General features: G+C 35.0%; 2 protein-coding genes across 2 annotated transcripts in view; both read right to left on the reverse strand.

The window, feature by feature from the left end:
• LOC109820611 (ubiquinone biosynthesis protein COQ4 homolog, mitochondrial) overlaps nucleotides 1-2,443 on the reverse strand; it is a 5,987-nt gene extending 3,544 nt beyond the window's left edge. Inside the window, exon 1 of the mRNA XM_020386787.1 lies at nucleotides 2,177-2,443. Coding sequence (XP_020242376.1) covers nucleotides 2,177-2,200 — 24 coding nt within the window. The 5' untranslated portion in view covers nucleotides 2,201-2,443. The remainder of the gene's footprint in view (nucleotides 1-2,176) is intronic.
• LOC109820620 (vacuolar protein sorting-associated protein 52 A) lies at nucleotides 5,316-22,057 on the reverse strand. Its single transcript, XM_020386797.1, has 20 exons — nucleotides 21,907-22,057; nucleotides 21,717-21,814; nucleotides 21,584-21,641; nucleotides 20,940-21,035; nucleotides 19,943-20,044; nucleotides 17,651-17,734; nucleotides 16,066-16,146; nucleotides 13,622-13,765; nucleotides 12,963-13,054; nucleotides 11,858-11,939; nucleotides 11,486-11,668; nucleotides 10,240-10,355; nucleotides 10,096-10,154; nucleotides 9,628-9,728; nucleotides 7,972-8,022; nucleotides 7,441-7,620; nucleotides 7,105-7,239; nucleotides 6,941-7,015; nucleotides 6,054-6,111; nucleotides 5,316-5,947 (listed from the first exon to the last, which is right to left on the reverse strand). Exons 1-20 carry the CDS (start codon nucleotides 21,907-21,909, stop codon nucleotides 5,646-5,648), a joined length of 2,100 nt encoding a protein of 699 aa, XP_020242386.1. The 5' UTR covers nucleotides 21,910-22,057; the 3' UTR covers nucleotides 5,316-5,645.

Consider the following 23,238-nt stretch of genomic DNA (forward strand, 5'->3'; position numbering starts at 1 on the left):
CTATAAAAGGTAAAAGGTGACCTAAAATACCTCATGGATCAACTTCCATGTGCTTTGGCATAGTCACAAGACTAACAAGATGGTGCCAAGTGAGATATTGGACAAATCCAAGTTAGCACGAAAAATGTTTGCCTATAAAAAGATACTGAAGAATTGATAAGGATAGTTCCCATTTCTAACTAGAAGAGGATGAGATGGACTAAGTAGGAGTCCAACAGTGTCTACCAAAACCTAAAACAATACAATGGGATGAAATTTTGGAAGTGATATTTAACTTTAGTGGAGAGAGGTATACAAACATCGCTAAGATGCTGATTCAGAGAGCCAAAAACAAATGCTAATCATCTATTACCTCAGTTGAAGTGCAGGATATTTTCCAAAAAGAACTCACATAGAGTTAATCAATGCCTTTACTATTGAAGGTCAAACAAAAGTTAAAAAATTATATCATCCAAACGCCATTGTTTTAAATATCACCGACATGGCCGACATATCCTTTTATATGGCTTTCATCAAAACGATATGGTTTCAATATGCTCTAATGTTTTTTGGCAAATTTGGGTGATATATCCCTAACATGATCGATATATCAACTGACATGTTGGTTGATATGTCCTTTTAGATGGTTTGTTACAAAAACAACACTCCGATTTTGCCAATTTTTGGGCGATATGATTTTTCCAATATATCAATTAATATTTTGGCCCCCAAAAAATCGACTGAAATGTTACAATGTCAATTTGGATATTTATTTGTTTTAAAAGTTTGGTCAGTGATTTAAAACATTTATTATTTATATTTTTGTATGCATAGATCTCATCAAGTATGTGACAATTCGATTTATTTGATATCCCCGATATTTTCCTGAAATCCGCAATCCCATATGGATTTTGATCGTTTGATACATCCCTGATATCTGACATTTAAAACATTGCTAAGCACCAATGTGGATGGGTATGCGGGTGTCTTGGGGGTAGGGGTGGGGTGGGTTGAGGGGCTTGAGCTCTAAAGGTCTATCTCATCTTACAGAATGCATAAAAGAGTTCTTTGAACTTTTAAATTCTTCCTTTTAAACCTTTGAATTTGCCTCAACTTCTTACTAAACTCTTAGACAATTAGCAGTAAGCTTTTTAGTTATCATCCAAAGTAAAAATTTGTTAGTTATCATTTTCCTTCCTCTCCTTTATTTCTCTCTCTCTCTCATTGTATGTAACCCTTCTATGGAGAATTTATCACCTTTTACCATCTTGTTTCTCTCCCGTCTTTCAGATCCACTACTTTCTCTAGACTACTTTCTCCTTTAATAATACAAACGAATAAAAAGAGATAAAAAAGTTGCTTCTTGTCAACTAACGGATTTTCTTTCTGAAGGAATTATTCTACACTTCTAATCTTCCACTTCCGGACAATTGTTTCCTAGTCCTTTCTCTCTTCGCTTTAGCTCTCTTAGACTAATGATTACAAGAGTTGACATACCCATCTGTTGTCGATAAAAGAGTTCCTTAACTGCAATGCTAGAAAAATTATTCCAAATTCACATCTTACAAAGCTTCCACTTCATTCCTCAGCCAAATACTTAATAGTTTAATATCTTGTCCCATTCACCAATCTATTCCAGTCTTATTCTCTTCCAGTCTCCCACCCACCAACGGCACCCCAAATCTCATCTTAGAAAATACGCACGGTCTCCAGACGGTTAAGGTGCAATTTTGCAACATAATGGCTAAGGTGCTTTCGTTCACAAAACTTTTGCTATCGGCACCATCTAAGAAGCCCGAGACATTATTCGCCGCCGGTACAGTCCTTCCAATCTTGCATGTCGTAGAGTCTGAGTATTTCACTCGTATCAAGAACAGTAGGAGCAGCAAAACAGTGATAGATAGATATAAGCTTCGACATTGAAAAACCGAGAAGCTACATCATTCAACCTCCATTTTATTTGTTCATTGAAGCTAACTTCATTGAAGCTAACCAGCAATAGCAACAAGCTCGCCGACAAACAGTTTGCTACCCTACCTACCGTAAGAACTGCTGCTAGTTCTCTCCTCCCAATGGGCTCAAATCTATCCAATTCAGCTTTGCATACAAACGAACACCCAAATCCAAGTTACAAAAAAAAAATCCCCAAAATACGGGGGGAATATGGAATTGGATATTGAATCCTAGAAAGACTCACCCTGCCTTCAGGGTTATTCTTCATCCGCTCGAGCACCCGATGAAACGCCCGGCTTGCCCGTAGTCTCCCGAAGCGGCCTATAGATCCGCTCTTCTCGGATCCATCAGAGCGCCAGAGCCGACCGAAAGCGACCGCCGCCTGCTGCCACCCCTTGAGCCTGGACTCTGGTCCTCCATTAATATCGTAGCAATCTAAAACCCTAATTCAAGATCAAGAAATGAAATTGATTTGCCGGCCTTGCCCTTAAGCTCGGCTCTCGGCGCACTTCCCTGAATGCTCGCCCCGCATCTCCCAATCGCGCCGCTCGCTGCCGCACCCCCGCTTTGAGCCCCGTGATGATTGGGGATGAAAAATATAGGGATAAATTTTCAAAACCGACCTGTTTACAAAAGGACAAATTTTCAAAACCAACCTATTTACAAATTTAATCGCAAAAAACAACCCACTTCAGATTTAATTGCAAAAACCGACCTGGTTTCAGCCTTGGTCCTGAAACCAGGTCGGTTTTTGTAAAAAAACTTTCGAAACTTCACGGGAGTTGAACTCCCGTGAAGTTTCCCAGTACAAAAAAAAAATTGAACTACGAAACTTCACGGGAGTTCAACTCCCGTGAAGTTTCGGATAAAAATTTTCAAAAACCGACCTGGTTTCAGCTCCAGGGCTGAAACCAGGTCGGTTTTTGCAATTAAATCTGAAATAGGTTGTTTTTTGCGATTAAATTTGTAAATAGGTTGGTTTTGAAAATTTGTCCGTTTACAAAAATATTCGCAAAAGACCATGTATTCTAAAAATATTCGTCAAAACCGGCCTAGTTTCAGCCTGACAAAACCGATCTAGTTTCAGTCGTCAGGCTGAAACTGGATCGGTTTTGACAAAAAAACACTCAAACTTCATCGGACTTGAAGTCTCGTGAAGTTTATCAGCCTATAATGACGTTAATTAAGAGCGACAATTATTTCACGAGACTTCAAGTCCCATGAAATTTTTTAGAAGCAAAAAAACTTCACAGGACTTGAAGTCCTGTGAGAAGCTTGAGCTGAATTTCCAACATTCATCTTGTTGCGGAGATAAAAAGCCAACGGAGTCAACTTCAAGGTCCTCCAACTTGCGGGAGTATATTCCGTCGTGATTCACCGATTGCCCAAATTTCTTTGATGTTTTTCAATAAATAATTCCACCGGACGCTTCTCGTCATGTAATACTCCAATAAGACTCATATCATAGTCACTTGAGATTTGAATGTCGTTTGTTCTGTTCCTCACAGCAGGATAATTGCAAATAACATTGAGGTGATACTCATGCGAGTTGGTTAATGTAAGTTTGTGTAAGTCATTAACCAATTCATTGAAAGTACACGATTTTAATATAAACAACGGATTCGTCACACCTCCTTCATAAGCGGACATATTATTTTCAAGACAGTTAATCTTCCCATCATATGAACAAAGAATTACGATTCGATTGTTCATCGTTACCTCTAAACAGTAAAATATTCTATATTAATATTACACGAAAAAATTAAAAAAAATGTTTACTTACCATTAAATCTCTTATATCATTTTAGAAACCCATAATTTTAACCAAATGTCAAACATTTGTAGTAACACTAACTTTTACATTTTTTTGATAATTTCCTCTCAAAATACACAAAATTATTTAATTTTTCTTCACAAAATTCATAAATAATTCATAAATTATTTTCAAATCTATTTTTTCACAAATAATCACCATGAAATAGTGAGAATATACAAAAAAAATTTAAAATATTTTACCTAATTTCAGGTGAACTCCGACGATGAAAGCTGCGGTGATGTCCGGTGGGGGCCGTCGGGCTATGCCTTATATAGGCAAAGCCAAATTCCACGGGACTTGAAGTCCGTGGAGTTACAGGCTGCATTTTCCGGAGAGTAACTTCTCCGGACTGAAGCTTCACGGGACTTCAAGTCACGTGAAGTTTTGTAGTTAAAATAAACTTTACGGGACTTGAAGTCCTGTGAAGTTACGCAGCTTAATTAAATGGCTGCTAAACTTCACAGAACTTCAAGTCCCATGAAGTTTCAGAGTTTTTTTTTTGCCAAAACCAACCCAGTTTCAGCTCGACGACTAAAACTATGTCGGTTTTGACGAATATTTTTAGAATATGTCATTTTTTACGAATATTTTTGTAAATGAGATGGTTTTGAAAATTTGTCCAAAATATAGGTTTCTCTCTTCTTATTAACCCCCAGAGAGAGCGTTTATAAGAGTCTCTCAGTCTTTGGGTCATTGAGTTTTACGGTCCGTGTTGGATTATACGATCAGTCCGAGTCAATCTAAACTAACATATTTAATAAATGAGTAAATTTGGGTTGACCCTATTTATAACCGAACCCATATAATTCGATCCTTATTCATTATAAGTGGGTCTGGTCGAGTCGGGTTGATAGGTCCCGCCATAAATTGTCATTAAAAATTTCTATTATAAAGTAATTATTTGATACGAAGTCAATAAGAAAAACAACAAAAAGTAAAATAAAATTTGGAATTTATGATCACGATAGAAATATCAATATAGAAAATTTCATGTACTTTTGCTTATCCAAAAACTTACTTAAAAATTATTACTTTCTTGTGTCAAAGGTACCATTTGTTAGCGTTTCTCTAACATATGTCCATGAGCACTCGTTAGGAGATAGATAAAAGAAACGCAAAAGGAAGAGATAGTAAAGAAATTAGAAATTAGTGCAAATGAGATGGAATTTGCTTGTTATTCATTTCTCTCTATAATCCCTAACGAGTGCCCATGAGCACCTTTAGAAAAACCACATTTGTAAATTGCATAATACATCTTGAGAGTATTATGTACTAGGGATTAGGAGCGTATAGTTACAAAAGACAAAGTTAAAAGAGAGTTTATCTTCTACACATGATTGAAGAAAGGAGTAGGAAGTTCTTAAACCCAAGCAAAATATTGGTGATTTTACCCGTGCAAGGTTACACTTTAATTCAGCACACACTTTTAAACGCATGTGTTACTCTGTAGAAACCCACGCCCTCATAAAAACTACCGCACAGTTCTGTATTCAAACGACCTGCATTCACAGACAACCACAGAATTATTTCTGCACATTCAATTCTCTTTACAGGGCAATAGCAAGTCTGAAAACAAAGCAAAGGTCATACTTATTATACGCTTCATCGTCGACAAGAATCAACAACTCAGTATGTGCTTGCTTCTCTATATTACATTCAATTTAACTCGAGTTATATCATACACCAAATTAGTTAATCTTCCATGACCCAAAAAATCAATTGCCACCCCACCCATAGTGTATTATAACATCATACTTTTGTCAAGATTTGAAATGAACTCGAAACACTACAAACAAATCCACCTTCGGCATCAAATTAATATTTTATCCCCATCCTTGCGCGGCTTACACTTCACGGTTGTCAAAAAGTACTCTTCAAATGCTTTCAGGATTTCAAGCTAAAAGGTTCTCGAATACTTCTTAATCTCATATAATATAGAGGATATGGAAACAAGATCCTTATTCAATGCAGAACCACCTGGAATTCCCTTCACAGATTCCGAAAGCCTTGTATAATAGAGCAGCAGCTGTGTCAATGCCGATTTCAAAATATCCATTCCACTTAAGAAATTACTAAAAGAAGTAATAATGTCCTTGTGCATCAACTCTATCGCTCCCTTCCATCTGCTTGCGAAGTCCTTGACCAAGGGTTCAACATCAGAAACACCAGCCTTTTCTGCAGTGGGACTCGTGTCTTCAGCTGTTACATAGTTTAAAAGTTAAAAAGGGACAAAGAAGAAAAATTAAGTCCCTTTAGTTTCAGATATTAAGTAAACGAAAGATGATGTAATGTTTGCTCAACTTACAGGCTCGCGTTTTTACAAACTTGATCAAGTCACTAAAATGCTCCAGGAGCAGTTCTTCCTGCGTATTATACATGGTTAAGCATGTATTATATAAAACTTGGATTAAAGTTTTAAGAAATTCAGATACCTGAAAATCCTAGATGGCGAATTACAAAATGTCTGAATTAAAAAAAATCAAATGGGAAATTTCTCATGTGATAAATCGAAACTGAATAACAAATTTTCCCAATTCAAAATAATTTTCCACTAATAATCAATCCTAAGAACTATGGAACGTATCAATTTAAACAGTTGTCCTTTATCTTAATGTGATTACACGGAATAAGAGTATAAGCCAAACTATTCAGTAAACATAATACTTTTTTACTTCCCGTCCATTAATGGTCCCCATACTATTCTGAATATCTTTCCTTGAAACTGAAATCCCCATCTTCGTGTTAGTAGAAAGAGAGAAATTACACATGAAGTTTGGAAGAAAAGGTAATGACGTAGTACATGAATAGGATATCTATTATGGCATTTGAGCCGTCAAGAATCCCAAACTAGTCCTGAAGTCCAACACTAAGCATTGGAGTAAAAAGTTCCTTCAGTTTCCAACAAATTAGTTGTAAGTTTTCCCTTAATTGGCTTCTCTTTTTCCTAAAAGACATCTATACTTCACTATTTGATATTTCCCCCTCTAGCTATGATCTTGTTGATTCTAGTAATAGCAATAAAAAAATGCATTAGATCAAAATCCCTTTGGCTGTGTGACCTTGTTGATTCTAGTAATAGCGATCGAAAAATGTAAAAGATCAAAATCATCAACTTGCTCAATCTTTGAAGCATTCTTCTTTGTAGGAAAGACGAACTTCTTTTATGTCCAGTAACGTGTTCTAAACATTTACCACAAATACAGATATGTTGCTCTTTAGAAGATCCTCAAAATGCATCTGCAATTTTCCACCTTCTGCACCTGCTTCCTGTTAAAGAAACCTTGTCAGAGGTATTTTTCTAGCAATTGCTTCTTGAAAATTACAGAATAGCTTGCAGACAATGAGATAATACTAACTTTCAATATAGCAATCGTCATATCATAGTTATTTATGAGGAACACTGTTTGCAACTTTGGTTTTGTGAAGGTTTTCGCAAGCTTAACAAGCAGGTCATCAACAGCCATACGCAATCGCTCCAAATTCAAATCAAGCTGAAAGCAACAAAACATAAGTTTTTTCTATTTTGAATCAGTTGGAAGAATACCATGCAAAAGACTAGAAATTACTAGGCAAACTAAATTAACATCAGACTACTCTATTACCATGCCCAGTAATATTGCCAATCTCAACCAACAGTGTTTTATAGATAAGGCCCAACCAAAACTAATAACGATATCATTCTTTTAGCTTACTTGACCATCTCCATGTTCAACATTGAGGTGAACAAGCGAAGCGGTGAATTCAGCGTAACGCCTCATTACATAGTGAGGATGAACATCACTTTCCCATAGGGTCTTCACATCAGCATTGCGCAAACTGTTGAGATGCATGTCGAATACCATCTTGAAACGAGGCCATAAAGAAATATTGACCTGCTCAATAAGTAAGAAACTAATGAATAAGTAATCCACTATGACCAACAACTTAGTATTGACTTTATTACGACAATTTGAACTCCACGCATATGGCAGTCCACACTATAAGCATGAGACCACTGTAATCATTTTATTTTAATGTAATTCTGATGAAAACATTACATCGTATTGACCCATGAAGACTACCAAAGATATGATGCAAATAATGCTTCAGCAAAAGTTCTCATAATGCTGGTATAACACAGCCCTTGAAAAGCAGAAAATGTGAGGAGAACATGCAAACAGGAGTAACCTTCCAGCTGATCTGTGTTATAGACAATAACATATTCTGAAGGTGTTTGGGCAAACCTTATCTAAGTAAGAGTCCAGACAAGGTATCCTCCTCTTAAACATGATCAACTGCACAATAATAACAAAATTATGTAATTAGTCCATGATGGCAATCTCACAAGACCCAAGTAAACACTTTTTGCTAGAACCACTAAAGAGAAAAAAGCATACCGCACAAATAATAACTTTAAATATAAATATGTTAAAAAACAAGAAAAGCAAACCATCTTATGTATAAAAACATTAAAGAATAACTTAGATATCCTGATTATCATGAGATCATCTATCTAATAAAATATTAAATATAATTGTTAATTGAAGGAAGATTTATGCCATACAAGCAAACAGTGCACAAAATATAATATGGATGACATATAATGTAATGCTATTTTCAAAGAAAAAACAACAAAATAAAAAGCAACCAATGAATAATTGCAACACTAGTATAATTCATGTGCAAAATACCTCGTCAGGAACATGCTGAGCAAAATCCTGGGAGGTATGTTGGATTAAACCAATCACTCCAGTAATAGAATCATAAATTAAACACCCTCTATAGCTTGAATAATATAATCTCGAGCACTAAATACATCAAAATTTACAGTTCTCATCTTACTCAGAATTTTATTTTGCATTTATTTCTATCTAGTAATCATATTTGTTGTAGCAAACTTCTTCAAGCCCACACTACACATTATCTTCTAAGTTATAGCCTCTGTGTGCAACCAATTACATTTCCTGCATGTTTGGTTCTTGTAAGTTAGAGAATCAATGCACCATGAACTACGTGTACAAACTTTGGGAGTTGGGAGATTTTTTGCTAGAGATCATTTGTTGTAGCAAACTTCTTCAAGCCCACACCATATATTGTCTTCTAAGTTGTAGCCTCCTGTGTACAACCACTTACATTTCGTGCATGTTTGCTTCTTGTAGGTTAGCGAATCAATGCACCACAAACTACATTTTCAAACTTTACAGTTGGAAATGCAATCCAGTGTTTAGATAGCATCCTTCGTCAACTACGTTTTGTTTTTTAAATAAAAACCAGTCAACACAAGGTTATTAAACTATTAAGCTTCCTTACGACTTTAGCCATCATCCAGGTTTATCAAATCTGGGATTTATAAGCTGATATAGGATTCATGCATTGAAGTAGTTGTAATATAGCTAGGAATCATAGAAGTTTGTATTTAGAGCAACAAGTTAATGAACTGAAATAAGATTTGCATCAAATTAACCATCCATAATTTTTCTTAAATTAGAAAGGAAAGTTTATTCGAAGTCCTTGTAGGATGAATAAGATGACAAATGCCTCTCCCATTCCTGTTATTTTATCAATATATATCATTTGGGTGGACAGTATGTCTATTAGTTTGCTTAGACATCGGCACAACTTGGGTTTCTATAGCTGTTCGGCTTAAAGTAGAACCCTATGCATCAAACATGTCACTGCAGGATAATCTGCTATATGATCATTTAAACTTACCTGATTCTAAAAATCATAAGGAAAAAATTGAAGTGGAGAAACATCAAATACATATGAGATCACACGAAAAATATAAATCATAGGAGTACATTTTCGAACAATGTCTTGTAACTTCAATTATAAATATTTTTATATCAGGAAAATTGCTAGAAAAGGATGAATAGTTAGATAGACAGCACAAGGCATACCTGGTGCTGGTGAATTATCCTGATCATAAGCATTATGCCAATTGCATCATAATTATTTGGAAGTACTGTGTTGAAATGCTCATCAATTACTGCAAATGGGCCTGAAAGTGGTAAAAGGAGTATCAACAGTTCTATTCAGGAAATGCTTCTTACAAGCGAAGTACTTCATGATCATTGTTAACTGTATCAACATCTAAAAATACTCATCAACGCCATTAACATACAAAAATGCTCATTTAGCCATGCTATAAGAACCGAAATACCAAAGCATGGAATTCAAACACCTCCAAGAAAAATCATTGACATTACAATTTACAACTATAGTAAGAGGTGTAAGAACAGATATATTTTTGTACCAAAAGCATGGAATTCAAACACCTCCAAGAAAAATCATTAACATTACAACTATACTAACCCTATAAGAACTTGGAACATAGTATGTGCAAATATGGAAACTTTCTTAAGTACCTGCAAATATTTCATAGAAGATTGAATTTTCTCCAAAGAAATCATCACAAAAAAGATACCTGAAGTAATGAAACATAACATTAATCAAACAGTTCGATGCATTATTTATACAATTCACAACGGGTTAACAGATAACATGCATACTCTGAAGTGGCAGTATCCATCAAAAGCTTGTGTAAGCTCCTAAAAAGAACTTCATACGGATATTTTTGAGAGTTAGCTTCAGCTATATGTGGGATCAATGCAGGCTGTTCAATTTCCTGAGAAAACAAAGAAAATTGCAATAATGTATAGAGACAGACCATGTTTTAACTAGTTAATCACTGTTCATTTACTTTTTCTCTGGGATAAATGCATTTATGGCTTTTGGCATTAACTGTTAAGTTATTTTCAAGGTTATGGAGAACAATAGTCGGCCTAGGTGCTGGGTCCGATGCCTAGTAGGAGCCTATGGGAGGCCTAGGAAGTTTTCCTTTTTTTTTCTAGTTTAAATAATTGATAATAAGTGCCGATGTTATAGAAAGTTCTAGGCCCCGGACTGGTCCTAGCACCTAGGCAGATTTCTTTCTTTGTTCAAGTGGAAGTGGAGGAGGTTTTGCTGAAGGTTAGAGGTGGAGGTGTTCATAGTTAGTGGAGGCCGGAGGAGTCCGAAAGGAGGTTGGAGGATGTGGAGACTACAACAAAGAAAATCACAACCAAGACTTAAGGGGTGTAGTCCTGGTAAGTGGCCCACGCTCCCCTAGGCACTCCCAAGACCAAGGAGAGCAACCTAGGTACCACCTCGGCCTAGGTGGGGGCCTAGACGAGCTAGGCGTCTGCTTTTTAAAACATTGGCTATTTCCCTCTTGTTTTGATTTAACCTTCATTAACTTTTCATAATCCATATGGAGCTTTTGGGACAAGTGTTTGAGGCATTCTCTCTTTGTTCTAAAGAAGATCACTGATTGAAACCATTAAGTGCCTTGAAAAGAGTTTGTAGCCATTTAGACAGCAATGAGTCAGACGCTTATGATTATTTTATAAATCGAAATGTACAACCATATAACTTCGCTGAGGGACATTGATAAACAAGGAAAAGGAGATGGTATCTCCATATCTAAAATGCAATATGCAGACAAACATAATTAGGTGGAAAAGAAAATTATAAAGGAAGAGAATGAAACCCAAAATGGGAAGGTATTTTTAGGACATGCAGTTATTCACAGGAAACATTCTGGAAAAGCTATTTGCTGACAAAGTGTGTACGCTGAAAACATGACCTGACATGATTTGCGCAACCATGCATCAAAAATATCTAAACCAGAAAAATGGCATGCAAGAATTCACATAGTTGATATTTCCCATGACGAAGAATATTAAAACCATATGTAACTATAAGGAAGAAACATACTTTCAAAACATTTATCCTGTCTCCCAAAGCAAAAACAGCAGATCGGTTTTTCAGTGGTTCTCTTCCCCTTAAGAAAAGGCCAGAGCTCCGGGTATCAACTCCAATCAAATCACTTGGTGATGCTATATCAAGTTGCAGCTTCTCCATCGCCTGTATGTATGCTCGGAAATGTGCACTTAAAACCTGGAAAAACAAGAAAATGCTACAGTCAAAAGAGTAAAAACCTTGTCCTGTGTTATCGCATGTAGTTAACTTATATTTTTGTTAACATCACGGACTTTCTTAATGTTGTTGCGAATGTTGTTACAAATATTTTAACCTGCTGATTGCACTAAGCCAAATGTAATAGAGGATCACTGAAACAGTGTTCACCTTGTTCATTGTATCAACATAAGCTGCACGGACCTCAGCATAAATCTCTTTGCCGTGTTCTTTAAGAAAAGTAATCACATACCTAGAAGAACAAGTGCAGAAAAACTGATTATTATACCTAAATAATACTCCAATGGTATGATAAAGAACATGAACAATACGTAAATGGAAAGCAATTCTTCATCAGTTAAAGAAGTCTGTGTCACCTAAGGGTTTCCCTACTGACTCCTCTCCAGGAGAGATGGGGAACACAGTTAAAGGGATTGACTTCATACAATTTATATGCTATGACTTATCCCAGATGCTAAGAAGTAGTTATTTTTATGGGTAATTTTCTGTTCCGTTGATCATGGTTCAAATCTTCTCACTTACAATGTTTTTTTTAAACTAATCGGTTTCCAAAAATGGTAGGTTCTTGGTGAACCCAATTCATGCTGTACTGACTCGTTCAGTTGCTAAATGAATTCAGTTCCCCAATGAACCATGACCGTCATAACAGCCTGTTTCGGTCGTACCTCATCCAACCATCCTCTCCAGTCTGCTTCAAACGACACCATTGACACCTCCTACTCTTATAAATCCATTTAGATATTTCATCTGATCCTTTTCATTCTTTAATACAAATCAAGTGTTGCCTCCTTTTTTTACATAAATAGTCAAGCGTTTTTCATATACGAGTGTATATACAAGTGTTATAATGTGATAAATTTTCATAAAATGGAGTCTCCTGGTAACATGGGTGCTTAGGAGTTATAATGGGACAATGAGATAAACAAAAAATATACTGAAACATATGGGATCACTCAGATACTGATGGATGGTGCAACAAATGGATAGAATATTTAACAGATGAAAATAAGGGTAAAGAACCACGAGTACATGAACTCAATTTTATTTATAGTAAAAATATAGATTTTAAAGCTAAGATATTGATTAAAAGGCACATAAGATGAAGCTATGATGGAATATTTTGATTTCAGGACGCTGATGCCAGCTAATAGATGGAAAACTATGACAACATTGAGATCCAGGAAGCTTCTAATAAGTAGAGCAATCAGTATTCATGAAGAACATGATTGTATTATCACCATCAAGTACTACTCACTTGTATTTCAGAAGAACACTTTGCTGTAGGATCTGGATATTTGTTTTTGGCTTTCTCAATGCATAGAGCTTCTGAACAATAAATTCAAATACCTGCAAAAAAAAAACAAAAAAAAACAAAAGATACTCAATTTCAGAAGATATTTTCAATTCTACCTGTTGACAATTTTAGCAACCTTTATATCAGGCAGAAAAAATAAGTAATATGTTCCAATGATAGAATAGATTATAGTGCAGAACGTTTCTATTCCTGCTAAGAACTCAAATGTGTGAGCTATCCTATCCAGATCTAAGCTTTATACAAGATTTTGAATATCTTTGTAGTCATAGCAAATACAAATAAATCTTCAAAGAAAAGAAAATTATAGGAAGAACATAAGTAGAGGGAAAGGTCAAGTGAATCTAGTACTAGACATTAAATAAGGTCCTACAATCACAACTTTTAAGTTTCATTATATCAGGGAAATTACTGTTATGACCAATATTGTAAACAGCATCAGGAATTAACAATTTTGATAGTCAAAAAAGAGAATTTATTCACATTTTAGGAACTGATTGATTGTATTCAACAGAAAATATATAACAGCATGAAGTAGCATTCTTTCATATAGAAAAATGTGTAGCCACTAAAATAGTTTGAGGCACTATCCATCTGACAACCTTTGATACAGCCTTTTGCCGAAGCCTTTCGAGCTCAGGCTGAACATCCTTCAGAGCTTTTGATGCCTTGACCAGTGAATCAGCTTCAACAAACTTCAGTTTCTTACTAAGGGTCTCGAGGGTTTTCAAATATTCATCATTCACCTGTTAAAAAAAAGTATCCAATACCATATTAGCAGCTAAGTAATATTGGCTAATTAAAATACAAAAAGCTCCTTCACTGTGACCAGAGGAATTCAGACTCCATCTACTAATTCAAGAATACAAAGACAAATAAATACTTTCTAAATGATTTTACCAACAGATCCTTCAACCCATATTCAACTGGAAATTGAGACTCGATTTACTAATTCACGAAATTAAAAGAAAAATTAATAGTGTATAAATCATCACCAACAGATTTTTTTAAACCATTTTCAGATATAATTGAAAATTAACAAAAGCTACTATGATATACTTGCAATACGAGGTTTATTTAAAACTTTTCAAAGAATGTCTCTGTAATCACATATAAGAAAATTAAACACGTAACGGAAGCATAAAATGCTAAAAGAAGATTCAATTTGTTGTTACCCAACAACAGAAAGTATCACCAACACAAGGTCAGTGTTAACGTCTGTATAAAAATGGTACAGTAAAAAACTTCTGGTTGGAGATGACCCTTGACAGGGCCTTTTGGACAAAAGGGATTCACCAAGTCGATCCCACCAAATTGGCAAAATGTTCATGTATGAAGACTATAAAAATACCCAGGGTTTCTTTGCTTGCAAGAGAGATCAAAGTTAAAATAAGAAAAAAGTGAAATCAGTAAAAAAATTTGAAAGTCTAAAATGATAGCGGTACCATGTCAGATGCTTTGCATCAAAAACTATAAGCATAGAAAAGAAGGCAGAGTATGTCATTAATTTATTATTAATATAACCCTATTCTCATTGTCATATAATTCAGAATTATTGTGGAAAGGGGTGAAATCTCCAGCACATATTAGAGAACATACTGACCCTCACTTTATGAGCTGACCCAGGCAATTATTCATATAGTTTGAGATTACATGTGATTATTTTGTAATTGCATATAAAGTCTACTAACTTGGTAACACGGTGCTTTTGCATATAAATTCTACTAACTTGGTAACACAGTGCTTTAGACATGACTACTTCAGAATGCCAATCTCTAGAGAGTAATGGGTATCCTATGTCAAGGAGGGGATTCCCTCCTTGACAATGATGTGACACAATCCCCACCATGTGAATAAAATAGGAGAGAGAATTTCACTTGGTGGGGATTGTGTCACATCATTATTAAGGAGGGAATCCCCTCCTTGACATAGGATACCCATTAATCTCATATATATATACATATACATGTATCTATATACATATACATGTATATGTACATATATATATATGTATATATATGTATATATATATATATATATATATATATGTGTGTGTGTGTGTGTGTACACACACACACATACATACATACATGCATACATATATACACAAGGTTATCGATTGCGGATAGCGTTGTGTAGCGGTGAGACATCGCAAAGGCTATTTGGGGCTATTACGGTAAAATAGCGGTAAAAAGCACAACATCAAATAACGGTCTAATTTAGATATATATAAATATTAAAAAAAATTTAGAAAATCTAAAAGTACATTTGATGATTTCAAGAGATCCTAAACATGAAATAGACATGTAACCATCACATAATGCCGAAGACAATTGGAGGATTCAAAGAGGTGTCATCTTCGAGAAGATGAGCTAAGCAGTGAGAGTACTGCACTAGGAGGAGCTCACGGCGAGAGGAGGTGAGAGGAAGTGCTGAGGGAGGTGCCAGAGGCTATGGGAGGCAGCAGGAGTACGCCGGAAAGCAGGGGAGGCGGTGGGATGTAGTTGTTGTAGGTCAGGTTTAATTTAAAAAAAATAAATCTCAAACCACTTTTAAATAACAATCAAATAACGGATTTTGCCGACAATCGCCCGCTATTCACTGCTGTGGTGCATTATTGGCCGTTTTTGCAAGCAAAAAACGCATATTCCGCAATATGTCATCGCTATTGGGCGATAGCGTAGGGGGAAGTTAATCGCAAAGCTTCACATCTTCAGGATGCGAGTCTCTTGGAGTGACAGAATATTACCCAGCCACTATAATCATATCAGTTATAGAAATGAAATGGTAATACCTATACAAGATATCAATAAAATTCACATAACAATGTGGTCCATATCTCACTGATCTGACAAAAATGAAACTGATCAAGAACTTTTGTTTTTATCATTTTACCTGACTATATGATATGCTACAGTGTTATACTCCGAGTTTAACAATATAAAGAGATAAATATTTGATAAGGCATTTAGATTTTTTTTCCTTTTTACTGTGATGGAACCAGTTTTGGACGAAGGTTATAACAGAAATGTGATAAATCAATTACCTCTCCGTCATAAAGTATATCCACCATTCTTGGTGACACAATAATGTCTTCAACAAACTTTGTCAATTTTGACTCTGCCACCTGTATAAAGATAAGCTGATTCACAAACATATCTTGAAGAAAATTACTAGATATTTTAAGGAGTGATACAATTCAATCAAATACTAGTATCAACCAAGATATAGTTCTTTCTCAAGTGAAACCACAGTCCACATCTTGATTGCAGATCTGAAGAATATTTTAGCCTCTCCAGGTAAGAATAATAATTTAGTAGAAACTTCACAGAAATCATATTTCTAGTCCAGAAAATCTAATACTTTCACTGACCAAATAATCTGGATCAGACACTATATGAAGGATAAAATCAAGAAGTAGCTATCACAACCACATTACTATTAAGCCTGTAGAAAGTCAAGAATCAAGATAAACTAATAAACTCCTCACCCAAAAGTGATGCCAGTAAACCTGAACAATAGTAAAATGTTATTCTCTAAAGGAATAATAATAACAGGGCATTATGTGAAAAGATAAGTGAAGAAATTTCAACTATATTGTAAGTTTACTGATATCAATATATCAGAGATTCAGAATTTAGGAACAGTCACAAACAAACTAACGACCCTTGAGTTTTGATAGAATTAAAACATGCAGAAGCTTATTTAATAAATAATTCAGATAAAGATCAATTAGGAAGTTAAAAAAACTGGGTGAGAAATATGTATACTTCAGGATTTCATGCAGACGTGAATTTGCTGTAGATAATAGGAATATAATTTCAAAAACTTCAGAAATCTTTCACAAAGGCGCCTTAAGTAATAGCTGAATTCAGAAACAAAAGATGTGGCTACTGAGATTAATTTCCCAATCCAAGTTGTGGAATGTTTGGGAAAGCATATTCATCCTCAATCGGTCATGCACATTGAGTGTCCATTTTTTTGGGCTGAAACCTGGAGTTCTTAGAATATCTGCTTAAAATATTCCCAGCTGGATCTGGACGGGATCGTCTCTTCTAGCACATTTTAGTGTCCCTGTCACGACACAGAACCTTTTTCTATCCCTGTCACTACACCAAAACCCCAAACTTGTGCTAAAAGCTGAAAGAGTTGTATTCGTCGTACCACACAGAACAATACCAGGTTAAAAGGACAATCAATTCCTATTGGACAGATTGTGCTACCATGCTTAACAATCTTGATATAATTTTTACATTCTGGTGATAGATATGCTGGATCATTAAATGGTTCTGGAGCATAACATGTCTTTTCTATCAAACATGATTCACTGGCCAGTTCCTGATTTATTCCTGGAAGGAGATATAGTTAATCATTTAAGACCTGTGATGGGAAGTCTTTCACTACCAAATAGGTGAAATGATGCAGTCAGTATACAACTCATATTTCAACAGAGAAGCAGAAGCATCCTCTACCTATATGGTTGCAAAGCCATTGTGGATGCAAAGCCATTGTGGATGCAACACCAAAATATGAAATTCTAAATTGAAACTCCCTAAGCAATTCAAAAATTAAGCTAACGTATTTCTCTCTATTAAAGAATCCAAAACGAAAGTAGAATAAGAGAGCCATACCTTGCGATTTTTCAGCTTCAATCCCATGTCCATGGACTTCTCTTGAAGACTTTTGATCTCTGAACTTATAGAACCAATTTCAGCCTACCAACATGATTTCTGTAAGTATTGTTGCATCTGATGCCAAAATTAGACCATGCTAAAATTTCCTGACTAAAAAAATCAACATCTTCTAAAAGAGAATCTGAGTTTTAACTCAATATAAAAAGCAATAAAAACAAGAAACCTGCTTCTCCGCATGTGCAGTCATAAATAAACCCACATAGTAAAAATGAGTATCAGAACAAAGAAAAATTTTAACAATAGAATAGAGCTATTAATTTAGCATGGAAAATATATATTTTTTAAATTCTAAAAATGATGAATCATGGAAAAAATATCATATTAATATTTTTAAATTGCTATATTAGATCAATACTGTGCAACTGATAATTTACTGAAGATCATATTTAATAAACTATTTAAAACTTTAAAAAACTCAACGTGACATGTACTATACAAAAGCAAGACAGTAGTTCCCAAGGGCTAAAGCAACAAAGAGACTAGTATAAACTATAAACCATGTAAAATTATTCAATTACACCGTGTTGTTTGCACACAAATTGGGAAGCACAGGTACCTACTCGCGTAAGATAAGACATATGATACTTGAGAGCTAATTTCTTCAGTATCGATGACCAAGAAAGAAGAAACATATGCAGATAATACTTGAGGGACAGACAGAATACTTGTGAAACTAATTCCTTTAGTATAAAATACGAATGATCAAGAAAGAAGAAACATGTGCACAATATACTAAATAACTTATTCAGTATCATGCAAGAAAATCTTATTTCTAAATACAGCTAAACCTTGATGCTAAAAGCTTGATTCCTTCAAAAAAAATATTAAGGTAATGACTATTATTGAAACACATGTTGAACACGTCTCATATATTGGCATATTCGTGACAGGTGACCAATGTTCATCTAATCATGTGACCGAATAGAAATCGCTGGATCCCTCTTCTTCTCATATACCTCTGGGCTATGCGTAGGAGATCAAAGGTTGACCCACATCTGCCTCTAAAGTTGTTATTCCCACCATCTTCTCAAAACATCAATACCATAATTTACTCGCAAGTCTCTTCTGGTGATTATTTTCTAGTAAACATATGGAACAAAAAGCCTGGACACAGATGAATAAAAAACAGATCCTCGCAGATAACCCAAAAAATTGGGATTGTTATCCTAGCCTAGCTATCATATCATATTCCTTTGTGGGATTTTCTTCCAACAAAACTTGCCACATCCAACGCGCCCAAGAATTGCAAGCTTGTCCCCTGATACTTCAAATGTGTAGAATATTATTAACAAGAATCTTATGTACACTGACAGAACTATAATTGAATGTGACATTTCTATGCAACGATAAATCTTTTATTGAAAATAAATCAGTAACGGGTAATATAAGTCATCATTGTGCGACTAAAGCTTTCCAAGTATCACAGAATAATAATTTCAAGGTAAGAAATACTACTATGTTATAGTTTGAAAGAAAGGCGCATCATCATATTTAATAATTTATGTTAATACACATTAATGCTTAAAATAAAACCCCATCATCTAGAAGATAACCCAAAAAAATTGGGATTGTTATCCTAGCCTAGCTATCATATCATATTCCTTTGGTTGTCGACAAACTAGATTTCATATCACCTATGGTATGTGGGATTTTCTTCCAACAAAACTTGCCACATCCAACGCGCCCAAGAATTGCAAGCTTGTCCCCTGATACTTCAAATGTGTAGAATATTATTAACAAGAATCTTATGTACACTGACAGAACTATAATTGAATGTGACATTTCTATGCAACGATAAATCTTTTATTGAAAATAAATCAGTAACGGGTAATATAAGTCGTCATTGTGCGACTAAAGCTTTCCAAGTATCACAGAATAATAATTGCAAGGTAAGAAATACTACTATGTTATAGTTTGAAAGAAAGGCGCATCATCATATTTAATAATTTATGTTAATACACATTAATGCTTAAAATAAAACCCCATCATCTAGAAGATAGAAAGTTCTCTGCCTTAGGCACATTACTGAATTGCTGTTAAGAAAGAAAATATACAACATGTATGAGAAAATACATGAGGTACATCTACAGACACAAAAAATTTAGCACTTAGCCACTTACACTAATAAAAGTATATAAAAGTATAAAATCCATAGATATTGCTGGCTAGTGAATCGTTAATTTTCAATCTTAAGGGAAATGGAAGAAAATCTGTTAGATATTTAAATACCTGAAACCCACCAAGAAGGGTTTCCATCTGTGATAAGATATTATCACAGTCACGAATTTGATCATGTAATAGAACTAGGTTATCACTCTCCTTGATGTAATCCTGCATGGTAAAAAATTGACATTTCAAATTTGAAGATAAGGAAAGAATAGTTTAATAAAAATCAGCATATGATTGTAACAAAGACAAAGATACAAATCACAATTAATAGGTTCGGACTTAGAAGTAAATCAGTTATGCACAATTCAACAAATATATTGATTTGAGGAACAGAAGAAAATGGCATGAAATGCTATCTTCTTGGAAACTATCAACGCAATAGTGGATAATGCCCATCAATTACCGTGTTTCTTTTAAATTTTCCTATTAACATAACTTGGTGCAATGATATTTCCACTTATTAACTAACTCAGTGCAGTCCAAAGAGATAAGAAAGTTCAGTTTTCAGCAGCACCGACTTCCACTTTGTGGTTTGAGCAGCTAAATAGTAAGAAAGAAACAATAATCGTTGCAGTCTGACTACTATAAAGAACAAGGAATCATGGCATTTAGATGGTGCAAAGTTTTAAAGTCAGGTTCTTGCCATGTAATATAGTGTCAAACACAATGTGTCCAACATAAATTATGTTTCCCTTTGTTTCATGGTACCCAGTTTAAAACAACATATCAGTCAATATAAATGACCATGGTCCATGGATTTCTACGAAAATGAAAACATGTCACAATCACTATGGTTATTGATGTGCACTAAATATAAATACATGTATATACACACAGATTAAGTCATATTGACGGGTCACCATACTCTTCTGTTTACGGATTTAGCGTGTCACCTTGTTTGTGTTTTATCAATGTGTCCTATACGTCTGGGCACACTGATAACAAGTGTCTGATACGTTATCCAAACATAATCCATTGCGTTGTGAAGTGGATGATATAAACCAAATTAAGAATCAGTAGTCTTAAACTTTGTTTGTTGCAATTAAGACATGCTGACCTGAATGGAATCTAGTTCAACTTGGTGCACATTGTTCTCTACACCCTTTGTGTACTCCCGCAGTTTGGTTCCTTTAGAAAGGATATTTGCTACCTCCTGTTGAACAATAAGGATAAATAAAAATCATACTCCATAGGAGAAAACTATTCATAAAATGATATAAGTGATAGGAGATTCACAAAAGAAGATTCAGTTAGATAGTTCATAAAATTCAAGACCATACTACTGAGGAACATATATAACAAGTACTTCCCAGAGATTTGTCAGAACAGTAGAAAGGAATGTACAATTGTTGTGTCCCTCTATATTAACAATAATATGCAAGTCCATAATTTAGTAATTCCAATAAGATTATAAGAGATTATAAGGATGCATAGAACATCGAGAACATATATCGAATAACTAATGCAGCCCAAATTGCATCCATTTCAATCAAAAGTACAGAACAAAAATGTGCCAAGGCCTTCATAAGCCATGTAAGCATCTAACAATTATTTCGGACCTAATGTAAATTGTTCAAGATAGAATATATTTGCGCCTAACCACGAAAATCTTGCTTGCTACGCAGAATGTAATCATATGTTGTTATAATCCTTATCGCTAAAGGCCTTCAAAGAAAAAAATGACTAGGAGGAAATACTCACAAGATCATCCTTACATTCTTCCAGTTCCTCTCGAAGCCCGTCCAATGATATATCATCACTGCGCCAATTAGCAATCAGCAACTAATAAAAAGGGTCTAAAGATCAAATCTTTGTGCAGTAAATTAACCAATACCCGCTAGCATCATCTTCATCTACAGCCAGATCCCCAACAAATACTCCCAAATCAAACCCTAGCTTCTGATTCTCTTGCACCGCTGAAGTTGAATCGCCCTGCATCCAATCCTCATTTGTGACTCCGCATCTTAACAGAATCGAATCTATCGAATTGGTGAAATAAGAGGATGAAAAGAATCAGCTATTACCATTTGCAACCCTAATTGTGAGGGATCGGAGAGAAGCAACACGAGATCTCAGACCGCTCGAGAGGAAGAGGAGCAAAGAAAGCGAGCAACAGTCTTCGAACTGGTAATAATTTTCGCCAAATGGGATCTGGGCTGGGCTGCTGATGGGCTAAGTGAGGTCTAGCCTCTGACTTGGATTTGCCTGCGTACCCTTCATATCTGCCTTAATTGTGGATTCACCCTCCAATTTGTATAAAGCACCCCATATTATCTCTACATTATCCAATATTAGATTTTTATATCCTTTTCTTCAAGTAACTAGTGTGCACCCCGTGTAAAGCACGGTCTCCATTTTTTTATTTTTTCTATATTAATTATGTATTTAATACAGTTTTGTAAGTGCTACAATAACATTTTTAAAATGCTACAGTAACATTTTAAAATGCTACACCTTCCTGCCTGAGCTACAGTAATACTGATTTAGTAATGTTTTTAGACGTTACAATCCCCGTCTGTGTTACAGTAATAATGCTACAGTATTTTTTGCAGCATGAGTATTGAATCTCGGATCCTCCTGCCTATGCTACAGTAACAAATACTACAGTAATTTGCTGTAGTTTTTATTGTTGCATGAATAGTGAATCTTGGATCCTCTCATTATTATAGAGTAATAGATAGCGTTAAATTCATAGGGGTAAATTAGTGAATATGCAATTCTAAGAGATAAATTTGCAAGTAAGGGTCTATTTGGTACATTTTTGAAAAAAGAAGAAATGAAAAACAGTGTTTGAAAACCAATTTCAGGACATTTCAAAGGGTTTCCCGCATTTCTTTTATTTTGTTTATTTCACATTTGAAATCAAAGAAATGGAAAACCCAGCCGTCGTTTTAATAGTGATTTCAGTATTTAAATATTGTCTTTTAATCCTACATTTCTAGTTCTTGGGTTTGTTTGAACACAAATAATAAAAAGAACTCCGCCGTCGTTTCAATAGTGATTTCAACATTTAAATATTGCCTTTTAATCTTTAGTCGCCATTTCAACAGTGTTTTGGGCAATTAAATATTGTCAGATGTGACATTTCCACCCCATTTCTGAGGGTTTTGGTAGGGGTGGGCAAAAACCAAAAAAAACCGGTTCAACCGAAAAAACCGCCCGAAAAAACGGACCGGTTAACCGAACCGAATTAAATGGATGAGAAGAAGTCTCTAAACCGCCCGAACCGAATTAAATCGGTTTGGATCCGGTTTGAACCCCTGAACCGCCCAAAAAAAACCGACCCGAATTCTGTTGGACGGTTTAGAGACTAAACTTATACCTCAAAACTTTTCCTGTTATCATCCAATAGATTC

The sequence above is a fragment of the Asparagus officinalis genome, chromosome 1 (assembly GCF_001876935.1).
Source record: "Asparagus officinalis chromosome 1, Aspof.V1, whole genome shotgun sequence".
Lineage (NCBI taxonomy): Eukaryota > Viridiplantae > Streptophyta > Magnoliopsida > Asparagales > Asparagaceae > Asparagus > Asparagus officinalis.

What these genes read in the sequence shown, in the direction of transcription:
- LOC109820620 (XM_020386797.1), bottom strand. An exon ending in ACAGGATAAATGTTTTGAAA is followed by an intron (nt 10,356 to 11,485) that starts GTATGTTTCTTC and finishes TTGTTTTCTCAG; the next exon opens with GAAATTGAACAGCCTGCATT. An exon ending in GTTTGTAAAAACGCGAGCCT is followed by an intron (nt 5,948 to 6,053) that starts GTAAGTTGAGCA and finishes ACTATGTAACAG; the next exon opens with CTGAAGACACGAGTCCCACT.